The sequence below is a fragment of the Ochotona curzoniae genome, unplaced genomic scaffold, assembly GCF_017591425.1.
Source record: "Ochotona curzoniae isolate NIBS_2020 unplaced genomic scaffold, NIBS_Ocur_1.0 scaffold_4506, whole genome shotgun sequence".
Classification (NCBI taxonomy): domain Eukaryota; kingdom Metazoa; phylum Chordata; class Mammalia; order Lagomorpha; family Ochotonidae; genus Ochotona; species Ochotona curzoniae.
In genome coordinates, this window is record NW_024467119.1 from 30,883,221 (window position 1) to 30,908,159 (window position 24,939).

The 24,939-nt window shown below is 36.5% G+C and overlaps 1 protein-coding gene across 9 annotated transcripts in view; it reads right to left on the minus strand.

The window, feature by feature from the left end:
* The window catches only part of SNCA (synuclein alpha), a 91,025-nt gene that overhangs the window by 63,349 nt on the left and 2,737 nt on the right, over positions 1-24,939 (minus strand). For 6 of the 9 annotated variants that reach the window (XM_040967508.1, XM_040967507.1, XM_040967509.1 and 3 more), the window contains exons 3-4: positions 21,552-21,593; positions 15,798-15,940 (exon numbers count right to left, since the gene is read on the minus strand). In XM_040967508.1, the coding sequence (XP_040823442.1) occupies positions 15,798-15,940; positions 21,552-21,593 (185 nt within the window). Of the gene's footprint in view, positions 1-1,519; positions 1,592-15,797; positions 15,941-21,551; positions 21,594-24,939 lie in introns of all 9 variants that reach the window. The other 3 variants (XM_040967515.1, XM_040967514.1, XM_040967512.1) reach the window with 1 other exon arrangement.

Sequence of the window (24,939 nt, forward strand, 5' to 3'; positions counted from 1 at the left end):
AAAATAAATGAGAATGTTGACCGTCCTTGTGAACCAGAACACACAAGGCACAACACATTCTAAAGCTCTTGTAATTTTACCGTGACACTTGGAAAAATTGCAAGCATGGAAAATAAAAAGAGCTGTGACTCTTTAGCCAACTTTCCCAGATAAATTTCACTGGCATTCAAATATGGAAGATAAATTTTGGATTAAGAAAATAAAAAAAACACAAAGTAAATATTTACAAAATGTACACTTGACAGGAAGTCAGTGGACATTACATATTATGTGGCTGTCAGATAGCAAATGATTCCCTCCAGCAGAGTGATTTCAGGCAAATTCAAATATTATAGCAGGGAAAATATACTTATCTGTAGTTTTTAGGAGACCCCTGGTTTAGTATAAAGATTTACCACATTCAAAGATACCTCTCAAATGAAATTTCCCAGCCAAGACAGGATAACCTGCAGATAAAAATGGTCGCAAAGCCTTTGCTGTGGTCTTGAAATGGAGTGAGTGATCCCTAAAAGCTCAGAAGTTCAACTTTAATCCCCATTGGGAGAGGTTAAGCCAGTAGGAACTGAATCTGACTGGGGTGTTTAAGGGTGGGCTCATTGGGAAGTTATTAGTATTGGATGAAGTCAGCAGGGTGCTCCACATGATGGGCTTTACAGGAAGAGAGAGCATGAGCCCAGATGGCAGACACACATGCACACCACTCTTACTCTGTGATGCCCTGTGTAACCTCCTAGCTCTGACAGCTTCAGGGGCTTCACCAGATGCAGTCTCTTGGCCTTGAACATGAGCCAAAATACACCCCTTTCTTTATAAAGTATTCAGACTCAGCTATTTCATTGTAATCAGGAAAAAGCTGGTGAATATAGCCTTCCTCTTCAATGTTATTCAATAATCAGGGAAAATTACTTAGTACCCAAAAAAAGCAAACTCATTTAAAACATTTCTCTCTGTTCCTAATGAAATCTTTATTATAAAAATGTCCCAAAGAAATCAACAAAGGAGCCTGATGTCTTGGCCAGTGTCTTTGAGACCTCCTCACGGCTGGTAAGTCGTGGCAGTGACAAATGACATTCTATTCTTGCAAGTACTTTCCTGCACATCTCAGCTTGCAACTGAGCACCGTTACGGTCGCTGTAGGGCAAATGCACACTTTATAGCTGTCATCCTGGCACCAAAAGCAGAGGGAGGGGGAACTCCTCTCCCAATTTGCCTAAACATTCCATTTTATCATTCATATTCCAATTACCACAAGAAGGCTGTGAGTGTGTTTGGGTATGAAATGTGGCAAGCTGTCCAGGAAGGCAATGCTTTTCAAAGGAGCAAAGGACCAATGCTGTCGAGAGCAATCAGAAGCCTCCTGCCTTTTTACTCCTAATCTTCCTTTTGGCATCTCATGCTCACCAACTGTGTGATGTTTGGATGCATGTGGTTCTGCCCATCTGTCCAACAGGCATTCTAGGTCATGTGGTTTACAAAGAAGATATTTAACACACTATGAATAACGTATAGCTCTGTGTACCTTTTCAATCTGCACAATTTATCTCATCAGTCTTGAAAACAAATCAGTCTTGTTCTTAAAGATAGCCAGGCCCTGGATGGTAGCAATAGAGAAGGAAAGCATGGTAAGATCAGGGATATGCTGAGAAATCCAGGTAACATGATTAGCTCAAGGACTTCATGAAGGGCATGAAAAGAAACAAACTGAGGGTATGCATGGTCTCTGTGCAAATGTTACCATTTCAAAGCAAGGTGAAATTACGATTTCTTCAGCAGGCAGGGACTACATTTTCAGAGTTCTGGATGTTGGAGCTAGATTTTTTTTTTTTTTGGCATGGATAAACTTATAAAAAAGAAGAAAAAAAAAAACCTCAGAGGTGAGAAGGAGCAAAATGATGCACATTGTGCCATGAGGTCATTGGCAAGTATTTTGAAGACACTTCTCTACACAGGCTAGACTTTATTGAATAATTGGGAGATGCATGACTGAAAAAAGAGGTGAGAAAAGCTGGAGTGTGAATAACAGGATTATCCCCTGAGCCTTGATGCTATAAATAGTGAGCTTCCACTGGCTAATTTTACAGAGCTAATTTGCCTGCTAATGCCTAGATTTCCAGCATAACATATTAAAGAAAGGACTGCCAAAACTCATTTCATAGATCCCAAAGACAGAGATCAGCATAGGTATATTTATAAAATGATAAAACTCTGAGAAGATCAAGAGGATTTCTGAAGAAAATGCTATCAATCGCTCTCATTTCACACATCAGCCAGCATACACACACACACATAAACATGCAACATCAAACTGCCAGCCATGACATAAACCAGTCCCCCACAAAATGAGTGTTTTTGCAGTTTCTTTTTATAAAGGTTTCAATCGGGGTACAATTTCTTTTTTAAAAAAATGGGCTTTATTAGACAGAAAAGCCACTTCATTACCCTAGAAAGAATGAAAGCACAAATATCTGACAGCTGTCAAACTACTTTTTTCCTCCAACAAATACTTTCAGGATATTTATCACATGAAAAATAGGTACTTTGAAGGGCTTTTCCTCTGAAGTGTTCATTTTTTTACACATAATTGACTATATTTTTTAAATCTGAAAATCACAGCAGTTAAGTCTCCATTTGGAACACCCGCATCCCATACAGGAATGCCCAGATCAAGTCCTGGCTTGCTGTGCTTCAGATCCAACTTCCTATTCATATGCTGCCACAGGCATTCAAGTAGTGAACCAGCAGATCAAAGAACTTTCTGTATGCCACTGTCTCTGTCTCCCCCTCTGATTCTCTTTCAAATAAACTTTCTAAAGTATAAAAAAGTAATTTCTAGCTACAATAGAATTCTATTTCCAAATACGTGTATTGGTGATTTAATCATTATTACATTTCATTAAATGTCAGGTCCTCAAATACAGATAAATTCAATATGTGAATCTGAACTTTTGGGATGATCGGGTAGGCTAGTTAAAATGAACAAAAAGTAGTATCAACAAGACGACACTAAAAAGGATTACAAAATAAAAGTGCTGTCCCCAGTTCATTTGTCTAATAGTCCACATACAACAGATGAGGTTACAAAACTACAGTAGAAATAAACTACACTTAAATGCCTACTATTTATACTCATCATGAATGAGCAAATATGAATGAAATGTTGCTCAAAATGGATTAAGAGACTCAAAAATGGATGACAGCCTTTACTACTGCCTAGGAAGGTAAGATGGCTGTTTAGAAGCCGCTGAAAAAATGCAAGTGGGGAATGAGACACTATGAAATAAAATCAGTACATTTAAGTTCTGACAGTGGCAAAGTGCTTAGTCACAGAAACTTTGAATAGCATGAATATTATTAGTAGCCCTTAGTATGATTTTGTTATGAATGTAATGATATTTAATAGATAAAATGTAGCTGAGGAAAGTGGAAGACAATAAAATGACTATATTCTATGACCCAGAAATAGTCCCATGGTTGTGTGGGAGGCCTCTCTATGGTTGCTGCAATGCCTGGGGAGCAGGCTGGCATTTATCAAGGGAGGCCCAGGCTTGTAAACATCTCCAGTGTGTTGTGGAGCAGCTGATAAAGCAGCCTTGGTCAACATCAGCATCCATATGTGTGCTCTTGCAGTCTGGCTAATTCACTTGTGATTCAGTATGCTGCGAAAGCAGCTGAGAATGTCTCAAGGGCTTGGGCCCCTGGCATCCACAGGGGAGAGTCCAGTGAATTTCATGTTTCTTGGTGCCAGTCTGGCCCAATCATGTTTATTGCCGCCATTTGGGGAATAAACTGATAGATGAAGGATCTCTGTCTCTTTTCTCTATCTGTAACTCTGCATTTCAAATAAACAAATATTTCTTTAAAAAAAATACTGCAGCAAAAGGCAATCTTACCTGACAAGCAAAGTGCATCTCACTGAGAAAAATTGAATGCCTTGTATATTAACGAAAATCTGAGCTCCAAGTGTCTTATAAATACATATGCCACATAAAGAATTTTTACTGTTACAGTGTATAAATTCATATTGTTATGAATTGCCCTTTTCACATAATGTAGTGACAGCATCCTTCCACACCACTAATTACTTTTTACATCAACATTTCAATGACTGTTCAGCATATTATTAAATGGTTCAAAAATAACACATTTAGCAAAGTCCCTATTGTTACTGCTAGTATTTTTCTTATTGTGTACTATAATCAACTCTATGCAAAACAGTCCTATGTGCAAGCTTATGATCATTTAAGATCCTAAACATGAAACTGTTGAGTCAAACAGCATGAATAATTAAAGAGCATGAATCATTTCAATGCTTTAAATAAACATTTCCAACTCGTGTTAAAGAGTCACCTGTATCTATTGGTCCCTTAGCTCTATTGTCAGTGATTGATGGACATCCTAAGTCAACTGTTGGAATTGCAAACCAGCATCTGACTGCATTCCCCAGGAATTGGCTGACTCCTTCTCCACCTCTTACCTAGATGGTGCATAAGCCCACAGCTGGAAGACATAAAGCTGGTAACTAACTGTTAGGTAAAAGACCCCTTCATTGTTTTTCTGCAGCAGTGAAGTAGAAAGAGATGTTTCAGGGACAGATATTTGAAGCATTAGCAGACCAACACTTGGGTTTCTGCCCTAGTCTTTCCTGTATGGAGGCGAGTGGTGACTCCTGAGGATCAGTGTAATCTGGAAGCAGCAGTCATCTGCCTCTTACTCCACCGTGGCATTCAGTCTCAGGAAGACCTGCAGGGTCTGCCAACAGTCTGAGCCCACAACCACACAGACCTGGGGACTGATGCACCAAGCTGGAGAACTGAAGATCAGCCTGACAATCCCTGTCCACCTGGTTCCTGAGACCCGAGTCTGGTGTGCTGGTGTGCAGGAATCCCCATATTTCCGATGGGCTCAGATCAGGTGTGGGAACGAAGAACAGGTGGAGCTTGGTTGACAAAAATGTAAAGGACAGAGTCCTGACAGGATAATGGTTGCCCTCTTGGCCCTTAATGTCTGGTGGATGGGTTGGGGGGCGGGGGGGTGTTACAGAGTTGGCACATTTAGAGCCTAGAATGTGTGCCACTAGAGTGTCACCCAGGACATTAAGGGTCATCCAGTGTGAGATGAAAAACAGAGCCCAATAATGCAAGGATATTTCTGTTCTCACTCCTTTTCCATCTTTGTACGATACAATCAGAAATTTCAAGTGAATTTGAGGAAAGCAGACTCTGAATTCCAATGTGGGGTTATTTCTGCTCTTGAACTGTCTCCATTCTAGAATGTTCTGGCATGGATATTAACATGATGATAAACTCTGCTTTTCTCACCTGCCCTCCGGTCTGAGAGAAAAAGACTGAGAAGACACAGCAGCAGTCCTTATGGCTACAGTTGATTTAAGCCTGCCCACCCAGCTCACCAGGGATCTTTGCTAAAAATCTCCTAAGCACAGCCAGTACAATGGCTAAGGAAGAAAAGAGTCTCATGCAGGATGGTGAATTCTAATTATCTTTCTGCCTGTCTTTATTCCAGGATCTAAAACAAGCCATTATTTTAAAAAAGAAAGGAGGGATGGAAGGGATAGTTTTAGTCTAATTGAGTATCCCAATTTGTGTTTCATTGAGCATTTAGAACTTTCCTGTATGGGGGATGGGATACATCAAAGAGGCACTAGGAAATGCAGAAGCGACATCCCTAACACACCAATAGGGACACTAAGACTTCTTTTCTGGTTTTAAGAGATGAAATTGCTTAACTTTGTTTATTCTAATATTTCGCACAGTAGTTGAGCATAGAAGCTTTAAATGATATCATGTGTGCAATGGTCAATGAAACCACGTGACTCCAAAGAAATCAGAGTAAAAGTTACAAAGTGTGACTTCAAATTATTTAACTAAATGAAGTGGCATATTCGATGAAACCACTCCTCTGCATTAACACTATTTACTTATTTAATATCACCGAACCTGAAACAAAATGAGTCAGGCCTTCTATAATTATCCACTATATGTAACTCAGCTCTTAGAGAAAGTGCTACCTTTTCTTAGCAAACATGTTATCAATGTATAATGCATTACAGCTTATTTCTTATCTCTCATGTGCATTTTCTCATCACCTTCATGCCCAGAGCAGGTGGCTGACCCGCTACAGATAAGAAGCCTTAGTTAAAGAGTTAAATGAGTTGCCAGTGGTCTGGCAATGAGTAACAGAATTAACTAGTCTAAAATTCAAACCATCAAACACAGACTTCAAAATTCTGAACTCACTGAATTCATCAGAGAAAACTATTCTGAAATGAGATGACACCATTCGTCATACAGAAAGTGGGACAAGGCTGACTTCATGTCCTTCACAGAAAGTCCATGCCCCTCTACCACCCTATGATTTTCCTCATGTTCAACCAAATTAAAGGATGCAGGTGAAGCAGGGATCCAATGTGAAGGGAAACGCCAACTGGCCATCACTGTAGGCCACACAAGGGATGAAGGGTAAACTAGCACAGTTGTGATTGGCTTTGTCTCAAACTCCAGCAGAAGCTAATTTCTCTTTCCAAGAACACTTTGGAAGTACTACTACTATAATAGTAGTTGTGTGTATTTAGTAGGAATAATTTTTTATTGTGTTAATCATGTTTTAAATAAAAAATATAATCTATAGTCTAACAGATAAATGTATCTTCTGTCTTTTATTTTTATTCACTTATTCATCTACTCATTTATGTATGCAGCAAATAATTTCCAGCTCCTTGGTCTTTATATATATACTGTATACACAGCGGTCCTAAGTCAAAAATAAACACTGCATTTGGAATTTTCATAACTATCTGTTCCAGTGATTTCAAGCATGTAAGGAGGGATATTGCTATAACTCAGGAACTCAAATGTTGCTAAAAATTTCCATAAAATTCTTCATAAAGACTGACCTCATATTTAAGTGAATAAACTATTAATTTTCTTCTTGTAGAAGAACGAATAGGCTAATGAGATGTATAATTGACTGTAGTTCCCATAATTACACATTTGCATGCAAAACATAATTGGCATCTTGTTTTTTAACCTTATTTCTGTTCCCTCAACTATCAACTAAACATATTTCGTCCTAGATTTTTGTGTACTTTTAATATTTTGAGAACCATCTGTTTTTCCAATATTTTATCATGATAAATCAAGCACCACCATTGCTGTCTCCATGAAAACTAAAAAAGAAAATTAACAGTCTGCATATGAAGGGACAAAAATATCATATTTTTCTTACTTTTGGGTAACAAACAAGTATATCATTGAAGTTTTGGATAATTCTGCACATGAAAATAGATTTTGTTTTATGCCTCTCACCTAACCATATAAAAGCTACTTTTCCAAGTTTTAATTAAAACATGAAAATAACAGTTTGTAATAGAGATAGAAAAGAACAGAAGGAGTCAGCTAAATTGTATATGATTGAATTAAATTAGAAATTTGATGTAAGAATTAACTAATAATATTATGTTGTGTTTGGTGACTTACTTAGAGGTTAGAGTTTTGGTATTCTTACCTAAGCATAAAAAATTATAACTTATATTAATATATAATGTGCAATATATTATATAATGCTATAAATTATATAATATACAAATTATAGAGAATAAAAACATTATGAGACAATAGGATGTAAATGTGCTTGGTGGTGGGAATCATTTTACTGTCTTTATATGGATCAAGGTACACGTATCAAAATTCTACCTTAACCACATACACTAGAAAGTAAATTTTAAAAACCACCAGTATACAATAATTCTCCAAATAATAAAATCTGATTAAACATCATCAAAATATCATGCCATATTTACATAAAAAAGACTTGAAGAATAGATGTTAGCTCCTGTACATGAAGTTGAGCTCCCAGAAGTGTGATCATCACTGTCACACTGTATTCTGAACAAGTTTAGTGTATGGTCAGCATTTATGAAGAGCAAATTGCACAGATATGATTTAAATCTGTTGTGCTTTGAAGCTCTTCTGTCACACTCACCCTTTATTTCTGTAACAAGCAAAAGGATCACCATGAACAGATCTCTGAAACTGGATTTTTAATCAGATCTGCATTGAGGAGTTGAAATTCTTCCAGGTGATTCCATAGGGCTTCTAGGAGTAAGGTGCAATGCTTTATATGTGCCTATCTATATCTAAGCAGGTAAGCTATCATGGCTGCCATCTTAAAGTATGTGAGGCACCTTCACAGCCTACTGACAAAGACATAATTGAAAGCATAACATTTATTGAGAATAATATTTACTAAATAAACATAAGATTTGTTGACTGCAGTCTTTTCCCCCTGGGATGGATCTGTAACTGTTTCTACTACTTATTGTTCCCAAAGACCACAGATGCTTCCACAGGGTTAAATGGAATAGTCCCCCTGACTAGACTGCACATTTGTGAAGTCAGGACTATGCAATTGTTTCCCATAGGTGAGTGTCTGCCACACAAAGTTCTCCATAAAACACTAAGAGATATTGAATTTACTGCAACCATAAATGTCAGCACATTTTCCAAACAACCTTATGTGTAATTATCGTGTACTTCCCCAATGGAATCGTGTAAGATATTAATCAGTAAGCATTGGCTCACTGAGATTCTTGATCCATCTATCAGGAACCCAATATTGTCACCAAGAAGGCTGTAGCTGGATGCATTTTTAAGTGAAGAGATTTTATACACCATTAGTCAATTTCCATATGTGTTCAAAATGTCGATTTTTATACACCACACTGTGAAATGTTGTTGATTATATATCTTTGCAAGAAATCAATTAAGTTTCTTGGGAGTTTTCTTTAATCAACACATCATGCTTGTAATAAGATGACATTACACTAAAAGCATACTCCTCTAAACCACAAATTCATTGCTCCATGAATTTTTAAATTTACTTGCAGTAAATCTATCTTAAGTTTGTTACCATCTGAGGTCAAGTACAGACATAATTCAAACTTCGAGTAACTGAGACAGTGTATTATATCAAATACTATTAAACATTTTATGAAAAATTTTACTGTAAATTAAAATATGTTCCTAATCCTGACAATTCTTGTGATGACCTTATTTTTAAAATACTGAGTTCACATCTCTGATCTGTGTGTGATTCTTCAAATAAATGTGGAAGTTATCCTGCCACCCATGGTTTGTTTGTGGATTCATTAGTAGAGGATTCAGCTGATGGCAGCACCTGTCTCATAAATCATTTCATCAGCAAACACCTAACTTTCACATATTAATTCAAGAATCAAGTTGCATGAAGCTACACATGACAGTCCTGGTAAGTCAGAGAAAATAAGTATAAGGATGCTTAAATTCTACATATCAGAAAGTCAAGCCAAGTATTTTATCACATTTTTCTTTTATTCATCCAGCAACCACTTAAATATGTTTATTACTAATTAAGGCAAAGTGATGGAATATATGTTTTTTTGCCATTTAAAATCAAAATCTTGAGAGATGTTCACAGATCTATCAATCTAATTTTTCTAAAATGGCCTGATTTAGGAACTTCATTTTGAAGCAGAAGATGAATAAACAACACCACTGGATCTGAATCTTTGAAGCATCTAAGGCTTCATTAAGTATATAATTCAAACTTATTTCTTGCACAAAAACTATTAAGCACCATCGAGATACATCAATGAGTAACTGGGACAGGATAATGAAGCCAGCTGCTGTGTTATTTGTCAGGCAGTGCATTCATAGTTTATTCAGGACTCTCAACTCCGAAAATTATAAACTTAACAAAAAACAATGTATCCTACTCTCCTAGGGCATTCCAGATGGTATTAAAGGCATGCCATTTGTTCAGCAAGGTTTTATTTGAGGAACAGCTACATGTAAAGCACTGAGGTGATTAGCTCTATATCGTAAACAGAGTAGCACTACAGAACAACTTTGACTCAAGATATTCACTTGGTACAAAATTCATGGTACAAGAAGCAATACAATTTTATCCATGCAACATCACCATTAAGTTGAATTTGGAATCTCTGTCTATGCATCTTTAGCCTATTTCTATTTTGCCTATCAAATGAGTAAGATTTTGAGAAATGAGCAGTATGACCAATTAACTTCTTTCATGTGCAGTTAAAACTATTGAACAGATCTGCTACTGTGGTGTATTAAATACAAAAGTTGTTGAGCCTCTTGTCCTACCACACCACAGCCAGTGAGAGCAGGGGCGATGGCAGCAGCCATGCATACTGCCACCCTGCCACAGCCCCTTCCTCCCACCAGCATGATACCATTCCCCTCCACCACCACTATAGATCAAACTACAAACAGGCTGGAGAGAGGCCACTGCGGGCCACTGAGGTCTATAAAATGGTAACTAGGGTCTTCCGTAGAACAGGCCACCCTTTCTCTTTCTCTCTGTAAATTTGCCTTTCCAATAAACATAAGTATAAGAAAAAAGTGGAAACAGGACCTAAGTCAGGCATTTAGATAAGCGGTGAGGATGTGCCAAGTTGTGTAACAATTAAATACACTTAATAATTTACATTTAAAGTAGATATTAATTGATAAGAACTTACTATTGCAATCAAATAATTATATCAATAGTTGCAAATCAGAATTTGACAAAACCCAACATTTTCATATCAAGATTCTCAACAAAAGTGGAAAAAATATAACTCAACATAAAAAAATCCCAAGTGACAGCTCACATAATATTCATAAAATCAGGAACAATGCATTGCCCATTCTTGTCACAACTATTCAACAATAGACTAGAACTCCTAACCAGAACAATTAGACAAGAAAAGAAGCAATGCACATCTAAATTCCAAAGTAAAAATCACATTTGTCTATGCTGGCAGATGTCAACATTTGCTGTGACTAAAAGCCTTAATGACTGCATTAAAAACAGAAATTTTATAAACAAACTCAGTAAGGTCACAGAATTCAAGAGCAACATAAAAAAATCAGTGGTGTTTTTTACAAACACTATCCACAGAGAAACCAACAATCCAATAAACCAATAAAATGCAGTGGCCTTTGAAAAAGAATAAAGTTAACAAAGGATGTGAAACATCTGTACAATTAAAAATATCAACTCTAACAACTTGAGGAAACAAATCAATGGAAAGATATTCTTAATCAAAAGAGTATTTTCAAATTGTCCAGTGTTCAAGAAGATCCAGAGACACAATGCAATCTCTTTTAAAATACCAGTAACATTTTCCCCAGAAATAGAAAAAGCAATGCTAGAAGTCATGGAATCCAGAAGAGCTGAAGCAGAAGATTCCAAAAGAGCACAAATGAGCTTGCCCAGCAGCTATCAGCTGTTATCATAACTGACTGGTGGAAACAAAACAGCATGTACCAACATAAAAGCAGACCTAAAGATCAATGAAACTGAATGGAAAAATGCAACAATAAGTACATAGATTTACAATTTGTTACAGATACCAAAAACACAAAATGGGGAAAGGATAGTTTCTTCTATACATGGTATTGGAAAAAAGGTATGAACACAAAAGACAGGCAAAATTAGACTTGTATTTTGTAAGAGATACCAAAAATCACCTGAAAATATATCATAAGTTAAATCATAATCCTAGATGAAGACACAGAATATCTTTCTGTCAATGCTCTGGAAAATGATGCTTTTCCTGTGAATAGTAATAGAAGTGCAGGCAATCTCATATGGGCCCTGGTTTGTATCTCAGCTGCTCCATTTCCCATCCAGCTCCCTGCATGTGGCCTTGGAAAGCAGTAGAGAACAGCCTAAGGCCTTTGGGATTCTACACCTGCGTGGTAGACCTGGAAGAAGCTCCTGACTCCTGGCATTGGGTCAGCTCAGTTATGGCCATTGCCACCACTTGAGTAGTGAACCAGAGGATGGAAGATCTTTCTCTCTGTTTCTCCTTCTCTCTGTAAATCTGTCTTTCCAACAAAAATAAATAAAATCTTGAAAAAGAAATGACATAGTCACAGGCAAATGCCAATCAAAATCACAAGGAGATAGCACCTTGTATCTTGTAATTATCATAGCTATTATCAAAGACAAAAAAGTATGAGATATCCTAATGTGGAAGAAACACATCCCTTGCTATCTGCTGCTAAGAATGTCAACTGATATAGCTATAACGCAAAATTGCATAGATTCCTCAGAATATCTTTTTAAAAAGGACTACCTTATCATCAGCAATTCCATAATTAGGCCTATACCCTAAGAAAATAATACCACTATCATGATGAGTGATTTGCATGCCTATGTCCACTGTAGCATTATTTGTAACAGCCAAGACTGGGGACAAACCCACGTGTCAATCAAAACATAAATGCCTAAATAAAATGCGGTAGGTACACATAGAGAATATCATTCAGCCTTACAAAGAAGGAAACAGCAACATGGATCAACCTTGAAGATGTTGCACAAACATAAGTTGGCCATGCAAAGGCGAGTATTGCATGATCACTCTACCTGGTAGAATCAGTATTACTCAAATTTGCAGTAAGCAAAAGTGGAATAGCTATTATCAAGGAAGTTATCATCACAGATTGAGGAATAGAAAGGGGAGTTGTAGGTCAAGAGATACAGAATTTTAATTATTAAAAATAAATATGCTCTGGAGACATGGCATGGTACCAACAGTTAATAATACTTTATACCACACAATCCACAATTTGCTAAGAGTGTCTCTTAAATTTCACCATAACAGACAGCTATGCAAGGTAACGTTGTGATTGTTGTCATCATTTCACAAAGTATACAAATATTAAAACATCACAGTAGACATCATACATGTCTTATTTTAAAATGTTTTAATGACATATATACAAGTTTTATTTATCACATCACTGCAATTACATTTAATAAAAGAAAGAAAATTAAATAGCTATGGTGACACCTCTGTCAATATCAAAATTAGAATACACCAAATCAATCATGCCACAAAGAGATGCACTTAACAGAAAAACAACATTATTGGAACTCTTGGTTTCAAACAAAATAAACAAAACAAGAAAGCATACAGAGAAGCAACAGAGGGAGGGATGTAGGCGGGAACTTTGTCCCCTTTTCAGCCATCCAAATGTCCTCACTGAGGAATGAAGGGTGAAAACTGACAGCATCACTTGTCTCACGTTTCTGATCCTGAAGACACACACCAGCTACCAAGGAAGTGACACAGATTCCCAGAAACCAGGGATCTAGCAGCCCTTCTCCACATTTCTAGCTCATTATGAGTAATCATTTCTTGAATGATAAATGATTGCCTCAATGGTTTCAATAATAACCAAATAAAAATGTAAGAAAAGCTCACTGCTATCCACAAGAATCATTTTTATCAGAGTCTGAAAGATTAAACTATTTCAAATTTTATAATGAACAATTTCAGTAATTTAATTTTAGCCTTCTAGATTTTTGGCACCCCATAGATATGTTCATAATTATAGGCAATTTTTGGAATGCTACTTGAATTGTTGTAGAAACTCAGAACTATTCCTAAGCTAGGCTTTCTAAAAAGGCACCTATGAGATCTGGAAAAGGTCACCCAGCCCGTTAACTAAGTAGGACATGAAGACAACCCACTTTAACTTCCAGTATGTGTTTTCTCCTTCAACCTTGGTACAATTTCTAGGGTTTATGGCTTCATTTTCATATGAGAAATTCTTAGAAATATCTCCAAATGGCTCATTTTGTTCTAAAATATTAAACTAATTACCAGTAGTTTTTAGAAACAAGCAAACTCAATTTTACCAAAGAAGAAAACACTCTTAACGTTTTGTTGGCTATTTAGGATATGTCTTGAATGGGGACACAAAACAATGTAACATGTGTCCCATGCTTCTTTAGAATCCAAAGCAATGAAATTCTCCAGTTAATTTTGCCTTTCCTCAACTCAATTCATAATGATGCAAAGCAAGTTAAATTCCGAGGAAGTCACTGGGGAAGTGATATAATAGATAAAATATCACCCACAGTTTCTAGTCTACTCCAACTGACAGTGCAACCTTATTTCCTTTGTGGATTTCATTCTCATCATCTCTACTACCTGGGGATTGCTGTAAGCCATAGGATGTAAACATGCGTTCCTTCAATGGACATTCTTCTACCACCTGTAGTGTATGTGTGTATTCATTTTTCTAAGTAAAGAATCCATAACTTTTAGTAGCTTCTCTAAAAGTGGATCAAAATATGCTAATTAACTCTGTGCTAATATCTGAGATCTGCCCAGACTTCTTAAATGTAACAAAACTATAATTTCAAACAGAATACACTTATTGGCATAAATAAGATTATCTGAAAGGCATGTCAGCACAGATTCTCATCATGAGGAAAGAAGCACCAATTCAAGTATTGACTGAAGGAGGTACACTGGATGCCCAGATTCAGCTTTTCATAATGAACAAGAAATGTGCCAAAACCATGTAAGTACATACAGTCAAGTAAAATCTACTACAGTTTTCTAGTTCTATTTTAATGAGTCATCAAGGTAGGCTTGCTAATTAGGATAACATGAGTGAGGGAAAACTCAGAACATCCTTCAAAAAACTAAGATTTTTTTTCCCAGTTTTCAGAACATCCATTCCAAAACCAGTTTGGTTATAGCTCTCAGAAACTTGAATAGCCACTGTTCTTAAACTTTTCCAAGGATTATGAAAGACTCAAAATCATAACAAAATCAACTCTAGTCCTTATTTTCTTAATTACTTTATCTAATTCTTTATTTACCACATCTCTTGGGAGCTCTACAAGAACTTATGTTGTAAAAAAACCAACAAACAAAATAAATACACTCCATTCTCAGAATGCTTATATTCAGAAGGGAAAAACAAAATTAACAACATCCATAAACAATTAGCATAATACAGATTATTTTTAAAGGTGAAAACCACTTGTGAGGAGATGGTAGAGAGATGGGAAATACTACAGGAGATGAAAAGATTACTATTTCAGGCAGGGCAGAGCAGTCCTCACCAGAAGTCATTTAGCAAAGATCTGAGACAACAAATGAAGAGAAGATAGATATCCACTGCTCTGGGGAAGAGCTTCCCAGCAAAGAGGAGATAAGGCAAAAAGACAGGGCTTAATCCAGTCTAAGAACAGCACAGAGACCATTGTGACACAGCCAAAGCAAAAATGATCTGTCCCTTGTGGTCACAGAATTCATCAAATTTCATCTTCCAAAGGACATCTCACAGTCTATCACTTGTATGTTTCAAAAAAAAGATTAAGACCTTTTACATAATCTTACCAGAGTCCTATATTTCTTAAGAAATGCAAAGTCAAAATTCTCCCACGAAAATAACAATCACCTCAGAACTATAGTTTCTGTAGCATGCACTTCGGGTCACTCCACTCCCACAAACACATATTTGTAGGAACTGTTCTGTGACATGCAAATATGCCATTTACCAGATGATGTCATAAAGAAATCAAGTATGACTAAAAGAGCTTCATTTTGGGAAAACAGAGATTAGACACAAAGAGATCTGTTATTCCATATTTGTCATTCTGACAAAGAGAATGTCCAAGATTCAGAGTTAACATAAAAGCAATCATTCTTTCTGAAATGTCACTGTTCCTTGTGGCATTTACCACATCATTCATCGCATTAACTTTCTTCCAGAAACTGAAAACAGTCATGTTGAAACAATTTGCAATGCGTTTGTTTAGGTTAAAGCCACAAAGACAAAATTCATATAATGATGGTACATTTCTATGAGAAAAGGCTCAGGCAGCACTCTGCCATGGTAGTCACCATATTTTTATCTTTTTCCTCATTTGAAAATGACTGTGATCCTACAATATTATAACAAACAGTATAAAATTTAACATACCTTGCCCTGCTGGTCCTTTTTAACAAAGCCAGTGGCTGCTGCGATGTTCCCAGCTCCTTCCACTGTCTTCTGGGCAACTGCTGTCACACCAGTCACCACTGCTCCACCAACATTGGTCACTTGCTCTTTGGTCTTCTCAGCCACTGGGATACATCAAGAGCAACAGCAAATGAAAGGATGTTGGGGTGACAGCAACTTAACAGAATTCCACTTGTATTAATAGCCTCCACACATCATGTATTTACGCAAGCCTTAAACAATCAAGAGGATACAGCAAATAGTACGTACCAAGCTTTCAAAGGGAGACACAGTGAGAGTGGATTAACTACACTCTGCATTTTCACTAAGACATTCTGTTAGAATCACACAGGTAGTAGAAGGTCTTTCTTGTTTAATGCAAGATGCAGAGCCATAGCAATCTGGGTTTAACTTATTTTGAGGAAAATTATAGAAAGCAGTACTTCCAGACTCAGTTTCAGTTGATTCAGACTCAGCAAAAAAAAAAATTGTATTTCTTTATTTCAAAAATTTCATTGTCAATTCATTGATCGAAATTAACAAGTTCATTCTCACAGACTTTTGGGCAGCATGACACATTCTACTGACAGGTTGAACATTACTAACCTAAAAACATAAATCCGAAACCCTAACTCTGAAACACTCTACGTGTTAACATGATGACACAAGGGGAGGTGGGGTAATCCCATGCAATTGAACTTTGTATCATGTACAAAAATATTTACAACACTGTTTAAAGCAGCCAATGCTGTGGCATTAAGTCACTGCCTGCAGCACCAGCATAACATAGTGGCACTAGGTCTAGTCTCAGTTACTCCACTTCTGGTCCTGCTCCCTGCTAATGCCCCGGGGAAAATAGCATAAAATTTCACCCACATGGGAGACCTCAAAAAACCTCCTGGTTTCTGCTGGGTCCAGCCCCAGCCATGGCAGCTATTTGTGTAGCGAACCAGTGGATGGAAAATCTTTCTATTTCACTTTCTCTCTCTGTATTATTCTGCCTTTCAAATAAGTAAGTAGATCTTTTAAGAAAATTCTGAATAAACATGCTTTCAGGCTATTCATATAATATATATTAAAACTCAACTGAATTTGTGTAGACTTGGGACTTATTCCCCAAATACCTCATTATGTATATGCAAACATACCATAATAAAAAAACCCAAGATCAAGAGACACTCAAATTGCTTATGTGCTCATACATGTTACTATCAAAATGAACAATGGCATAAGGAATGATTATGAAAGAATTTTGATTCTTCTGCAGAGTTTCAGGTATGAAACAGAAGGATTCTTAATAAGATTGACTTTTAAGAATTTCTATGAGAACAAATATTTAAGTTAATATTATTTAATATTAAGTTAATACTTTAAGAAAACAGTTATATTCAATATTAATACAATTCAACATGCAATTCACTACATACAATAAAATATGACACAATAATTCAGTAGATTCTCTAAAACCAATTAAAAATGTAGAAATGATACTGTAAATATTAGTTCCAATTAATTAAGGAGCTCCACACAAAAGCAGCAAAAGGTAAAAGATTATGCACTGTTAATAACTTGATACAGAAATAAGACCACCCCTTTTTATCCAAACCTTGTAACAATCCATGCCCACAAGCCTTAGGACCTGCATCTTTTGACTATGTCTACAGAATAGCTGTCCTCTTTTCTTTTCTTTTTGTTCCACAATCTCATTCTTGGTTTGCTTCCCACCCCGCCATGTAACCTCCAGAACTGGGAGTTTTGAGGAATTTCATTCATTAGGCATTCCCACAAACAGACAAGGACCTGTTTTCATGTTGCATGTTCGTTACACCCTCCTATTGAGCCTCGCTTGCATCCTGTCACCTGTGCATGCACCTCACTTACTTCTTGCACAGATCTCAGCTCACCAGTTTGGGAGGTCAACAGTTAAATGGTGTGAACAAAGCAATTTGTTTTCAAGTAGCCTAGCTAAGTCCTGGAAGCTAAGGTGGTCTGTCAGGATTCTTTCGCTCAGCCAGCACAGGGAAGGGTGAAGCAGCAACACAGTCTAAGTCAGCCTGCAGCCAGAGTTGTACAGGTTTACCTAGTGACTCACTGCCATTGAAAATGCTAATATCTCTGAAGGAGTAACAGCTATTTACAATTCAAAGTTCAATTTAAATGCCAGTGAAAAGCTGTACTGGAAAATTTATGTTTTTAAACATTTGTGGAGTGTTGATCTTTTAGAAATGGTGAATTATGTATCTCAAGTTGTCATTTTTTTTCTTTTTTAAGAACATGAACAGAAAATTTTGCCTGAAATGAACATTCTCTTGTTATAAATCTCCAAGAAAAGAAAAAAGATTTTGATGTTTTATAGGCTCACTGTTCCTCCGCTCTTCATGAATTTTACAAAAACTAGATAATCCTTTAGATAGAAACTTTAATCTGTTGTTTTTAATGCATATAAATTATCCAGTATAAAATATCATATACTTGTGATAGAATTATAACTCACAAAAATTTATGACTACAAATGATTAACAATTTAGACATATTACATAGTGACCAAGTACACAGGTGGCAATGATTCCTGTAGCACTGGTTTCTCTGGAATGTTCTGCAGGTACCTGAAGAATCTTGTTCCTTGAAGGTCTTTTAGACTGTTTCTCAGTTCAATATTCTAATGACTGACAAAATAAAAGCTAAGAAGATACACTCAATTTGGCATATTTTGGATCAAAAAATGACATTTATTTTTTAAGGGAAAAGACCTTCTAACTAGGGTCAAAAGGATACACTACTTCAAACCAATTGAATATTTTTATCTCAGTTAGGTTTTACCCAATGTGCCTGTCTTTTCCATTTTGATACTTGTAGCTCCATATGGCTAGAAATATTTATCCCACTCTTGTTTACTCAGCTAACTCAGTTCCCTTGTTAAAACCCTACTTAAATATCACATGTTAAATGTCCATGTTAAAAACATCTTCTCCCAGTAAGTGCTTTGCTCCTCTTCCTGGTATTTCATGCAATTTAAAACATCCCTCTACTACACTTCTTTCTCATTGTACCATGATTACTCATCAGTGTGTCTGTCCAGATCCACTACACTATTTTGAGTTGCTCAGATTAAGGCTGTTATTCTTGATCATTTATATTATTTAATACCAATAATTAGGAATAGGAGTTGATATTATGGCACAGCCCATGAAGCTGCCACCTGAGATGCCAGCATCCTGTGTAAGAGATTGGGTTACAAGGCCAAGCTCCTCTGCTTCCAATCTAGGTCCTTGCTAATGTGCCTGGAAAAAAACAGTGAAAATTGGACCAAATACCTGGGCCCCTTTCACCCACAATGGAAACTCAGAGTCCCATGCTCTGGCTTCCAGCCTCACTCAGTCCCAGCAACTGTGGGCATCCAAGGAGTCAGTAAGTCACAATCTCAGTCTCTCTCTTTCCTTAATATAAATAAATAAGAATTTATGGCCCGGCACAATAGCAAAGCGCCTAAAGTCTTTGCCTTGAATGTGCTGGGATCCTATACGGGTGCCGATTCCAATCCTGGCAGCCCCGCTTCCCATCCAGCTATATCTCTGTGGCCTGGGAAAGCAGTCGAGGACATCCCAAAGCTTTGGGACTCCATGCCCACGTGGGAGACCTGGGAGAGTCTCCTGGCTCCTGGCTTCAGATTGGCTCAGCTCCAGCCAATGGCCACTTGCGGAGTAAGCCATCAGATGGAAGATCTTCCTCTCTGTCTTTCCTCCTCTCTGTATATCTGCCTTTCCAATAAAAATAAATAAATATTTAAAATAAATAAATAAATAAGAGTTTAAATAACCTTACTCAACAAACTAAGTAATTAAGTAATTTATTTAACTACCATATGAGACAAACATAACTAATCGCAGCAGATTTCTTTACTGGATTTCTTACAAGCAGATTATTTATGAGGGCCTTTTGATATTTTACTAATTTTTAGGCAGTCTAACCAGTGCAATGACCACAAGAACTACACATGCCTCTATCTTCATATCCTTTTTTCTCAGCAATTCTCATAATTTTTTGGAATTTGAATGTGTAGTGAAAGAAATTTGAAAATACTCTGGGTAACACAGCACCTTGTACATGCCTTTGCTATAGATTCTTTACAATGCTAAAGAGAAGATATGGCATGCAAAAATTTTCTAAGTGATAAAACTATGGAAACATAAGCTTTTGGACCATATTCCTTCAGAAACAGTTTTTGAAAATGCTGTCTTGTTTCTGCCTCAGCTTCCACCCTCTGCCATGTTCACCCACCCTCACACATACTTCTTACACACACACTTAACAATGGGAACATTCTGGAAAAAAAAGAAAATCCACAATTCTAACATGTCCACAGTTATCTTCATAACCCATCTCATCCAGTAGATAACACTATTAGCTATGCTTTAATTTGTATGCAGGTGCCACTTCCTTACCTACTTTTTAAATCTTAAGATTTCTCCCTCAGTGATCAAGATGCAACACCAACACCATCAAGCCAGCTTGGCCCTCTTCAAGAAGCAGAGTCTGGCACTACCTACTAGCTAGTTCTTCTTAAAAACCATGCTTAAAAATATCACATTGGTAGAAGGTCCCAACAAGGCAATACAGTCTATTTACCTGCCTAGTTCTGTCTTACATAATCATTTGGCAACAAAGCAAATGAAAGGCACATTATTAGCATTTAACAAACAGTTGCAAAGAATTCTGGTTTCTTCTTACATCATCATTTTTTTGTCAAAAGCATTCATTTAAAAAGTCATACATGAGGTGTAGTTTTCACCATCTATAAAAATGTTCAACAAAGGTCCACTACAAACTAATAAAAAGAAAAAGCAACAAAATCAAACTGTACATTGTTTTCTAGCTCATTTATTCTTTTACAGATGATAAAATTAAAACACACAGTGGTCAAGAATCTAAGAAAAATCACACAGCAAGTAAGAAGTATGAATTTGAACCAAAAAGATCTGACTTCTGCTTATGTTGATAGTAGAAAAATTATGTCAATATTCCAATTTCACTTTCTCCATTTCTACTTTATAATGTACTAACCGGAACATGATACTTTGATGAAGCATTTTATTTAATACATTCTAATCGTATGTATCAGATTTCTAATGATATTTCTTAATTCATCACAGCTGTCAGGGAGCAGGCTGTACTTCCAACATGAATCTCAACAACAGTAACTTTATAGGCTCATAACTTATTAAATTTTGGTTATTCTTGGTTAACCTGCAGCAACTTAAAACCCTCATCTCATCTTACTTTCATCATCACTAATATTCTCTTCTGTTATATTTTTTATTATCAATCTTCTTATTAATATTTTTTAAATATTGGTAAGATCATGCCAGAGATGCAAATAGTAATTTACTCATCATTTCAAGTATTTCCTGAAACATACTATCAATCATAAAGAAAATATCGTATTTGCAATACTTTAGGACTCCATTGTTTGATGTTCTCAACAGACATTTAATTCCTTGGAAAAATGCTAATCTTTACATTTTGTACATGCATTTTCTATCAATAAAAAGAGCTTGTTCAAAAATATTCCATATATAAACAAATTGGATCAAAACTGCAAGACTGTGGATCTCATGGGATGTGTCTCCATGTGAGAGTGGATGCTTACAACTACATTCTAGATGATCTAAGCTGAGCAATGCTGGTTGCAAGGGATTTTCTGTATCATCCATGGACCCAAGCTTTTCAGGGGCTTACCTGTTGTCACACCATGAACCACTCCTTCCTTGGTTTTGGAACCTGTAAAAACAAATTCAAAAACATAAGCTGAGGCCTATGCTGCTGACTTGCCAGTTTTCAACACAACAGAAGCATCTGACATGATAGTTTCAGGGGAAAAACAACTAAAGTTAGGAAATCCTGTCACTACAACAAACAGAAAGCCAGTACAACAGGAGGGTCTCTGCAGCTAAGATTCTAGCACAGAATGATGCCCTTCCCCCTAGTTTCCCACTTTAGAATAACAACTTTCAGTGGGGAAAGGTGATACAACAATGAGTCTCAAAAACAAGACTATTTTGACTTCAAAACTGAAGAATATTTACAAATATGACACAAGAGAGATCTGTTAATTCTGCAAACATATAATAAGAGATGGAAGGAGACAAGCACCCGAATGCATCAGCCACCTACTATGTACAAGGCCTTTTAAATCTCAATTCATGCATATAACATCTACTTGAAACAGGTGCCTTATGCCCATTTTTGACAAGATCAAAGTAAAACAAACAACTAACCACTTGCCTAAGGTTACATACATCATGGGCTATACACAACATTCGAACTGGATCTCTGGCAAGACATAAACAAAAGGAAATAAAAACTATCTGCCTAAAAATCTTGGCTATTATTAAATTTGCATAAAATTATCTACATTGCTAAAACTGTTAGCAAATTTATTCATGACCTCTCAGATTTTTTCATTATAATTCATACTTTCCTAATTTTTATTTTTCATGAGACAGTTCCATACACTCAGGGATTGCCCTTCCCCGTCCTCAAAACCCTCTCCTCCACTGTTTTCTCCCATATTATTACAATAGTACGGTCCTTCAGCAACAGTCACAATCCATACTTCTGATATTTAAGTATATCATGACATTGTAGGTATAGACAATAGCAGAAAATTCAGCATTTTCCGAAAAATAACAATAGGTTGGAGATTTATTTGAAAACTATTCTATCACTTATGCAGTTCTAATGAGAAATAGAAGAATAAATGAAATAAAGGCATAAAGCTGAGAATGAGAACAATTTAAATCTATGTGTGGATATCAAAGTAATTACCAATTATTTGTTTAAAAATGCATGAAATTGGGGTTGCTGTTGTAACGCGGTGGACTAAGCTGTCACAGGCCACCATTGACCAGTTCTAGTTCTAAACCCAGCAGTTGTATATCCAATCTACTTCTCTGCTGACACACCTGGGAAAGAATGGAAGATGTCCCAAGTCCTTGGGCTGCTCCCATCAGCATGGGAAACTTGTATAGAGTTTCAGGCTCTGGATTGTGGCCATCTGGGAGAAAGATCTTTCACTTTCTCTCTCACTTTCTCTTTCACGCTCCTTCTCTTTCCCTCCCTCTCTCCCTTTCCCACGCCCTCTTCCCTTCCTTTGTCTCCTCTACCTCTTCCAAGGAAATACATTTTTTTAAATAACATAATGTTATAACAAAATAATTACAGGCATTTTTTAAGCAAAATGAAAACGTAGCATCCTTTTTAATTAAAATTACCAAGTAAGACTGAGCACTCTCAAACACTGTGGAAAACCATGAAGTTTCAGCACAGTCACTGTGGTGAGAACACTGGCCAAAAAAAAAAAAAAAAAGACAACAACAACAACAAAAACAACTAACCATGGTCAGAGCCCTAGTTATTCACCAAACATGAAGCATAGATATTCAAGTGTTTATTATAACTAAGAGTATTATGAAGTTGACTTCTGCATCAAATTTTTAGAAACAAAGTATTGGCCCTATTCTCTAGTTTCACATTTGTATACAATTTTAAGTACTCATACATAATTATGACCTAAATATTATGGTGGGGAAAGCATCTCACATCAGATTGAGTTTCCACTGCTCTGCTTATTTGTTCAAGGTTTATTTAATTTTATTGGCAAGGCAGATCATGTTTATGGAGAGAAGGAAAGACAAAGATCCTCCATGCTTTGGCTCACTCCCCAAATGATTGCACTGGCCAAAGCTGAGCCATCTTGAAGCCAGGAGCTTCTTCTGGGTCTCGCAAATGGGTGTAGGGGCCCAAGGACTTAGGCCATCCTCTAGTGTTTCCCAAATCACAAGAAGGGAACTGTATAAGAAGTGAAGAAGCCAGGACACAAACCAGCACCCACTAGGATTCCCAGTGTTTGCAACCTAAGGATTTAGTCAGTGAGCCATGGTGCTAGCCTGTTGCTCTACTTTGTATCCAGGTCTCTGCTAATGTGCTTACAAAGCAGTGAAAGATGGCCAAGCACAGGAGCAACTGCCAGCCATGTGAGAAAGCTAATGGAATTTCTGGCATCTGGACCAGCCCCAGGCATTATGACTATTTGGGGAGTGAACCAATGGATAGAAGGTATTCTCTTTGTCTCTTAACCCCACTCCTCTATATCACTCCGCCTTTCAAGTAAATAAATACGACTTCTATGTAAAATAAATAATAAAAATGTGATCATCACTAAGCTGATTCAGAGTATGAACTGTATCTGATGCTTTACAAAAATTTTGTCAATCCCTGGGCAACACTGTTGTGTCTTCAAATGATCGTTTTCATTCTGAATCTATGGGTGCCTTTCAGTTAGTGTTCTGAACATAGCTAATAAACTATTTATAGCATAAAGCATGTGTTAAATACCATAATGGATATTGAAAATGGTTTAACAAATATTTGATACATACACAAGTTAATATATATGAGTCACCTCAAAGCAAACACCTGAATTGATCTCTGAAAAATAAAATTATTTCACTTGCCCAAAATCAATTATCAACCATGAAAACAAGCAAGTGTTACAGATGTTAAAACTTGTTGATTATCTTAGAAAGAACAATGTATAAAACTAATATTCAGTAGTTGCTGAATTTATTACAAAGGATTAGAGAGAATATTAGCTTCTTTAAAAAACACGTTAAACTATACAAATTATGGTGTAATCAAATAGTTATGAGGTTGTACTTACAAAAGCTGAAAAACTAAAAGGAAAAAAATACTGATAATCTTCATGTCATTGTTTCAGTGCTACATATTATAACTCGAAGGATAAAATTCACCTTTCACAAAAAAACTGGAAATTAATTTATCATTTTTTCATCTCATAGCACCCTGTTCCAAAAAATTTTCTGAAAACCTATTACAAGATGCAAAATGAAATTAATTTATGGGAAGATCAAGCCAACAAACAGAAAATGCCTGCGATACATGAGTGACAAGCTTGAAGGAGAGGCAGTCGTTAAAGGCATACGAAGTGTGTACCCTTTCTTATGAGCTACACGTGAGAGCAGTAGCGCTTTCTTTTACTCCACAGAGGCAGGCTCCGTAAACATGTCACCCAGGCCAGGCCACGCAATATGCTCATCCTCCACCT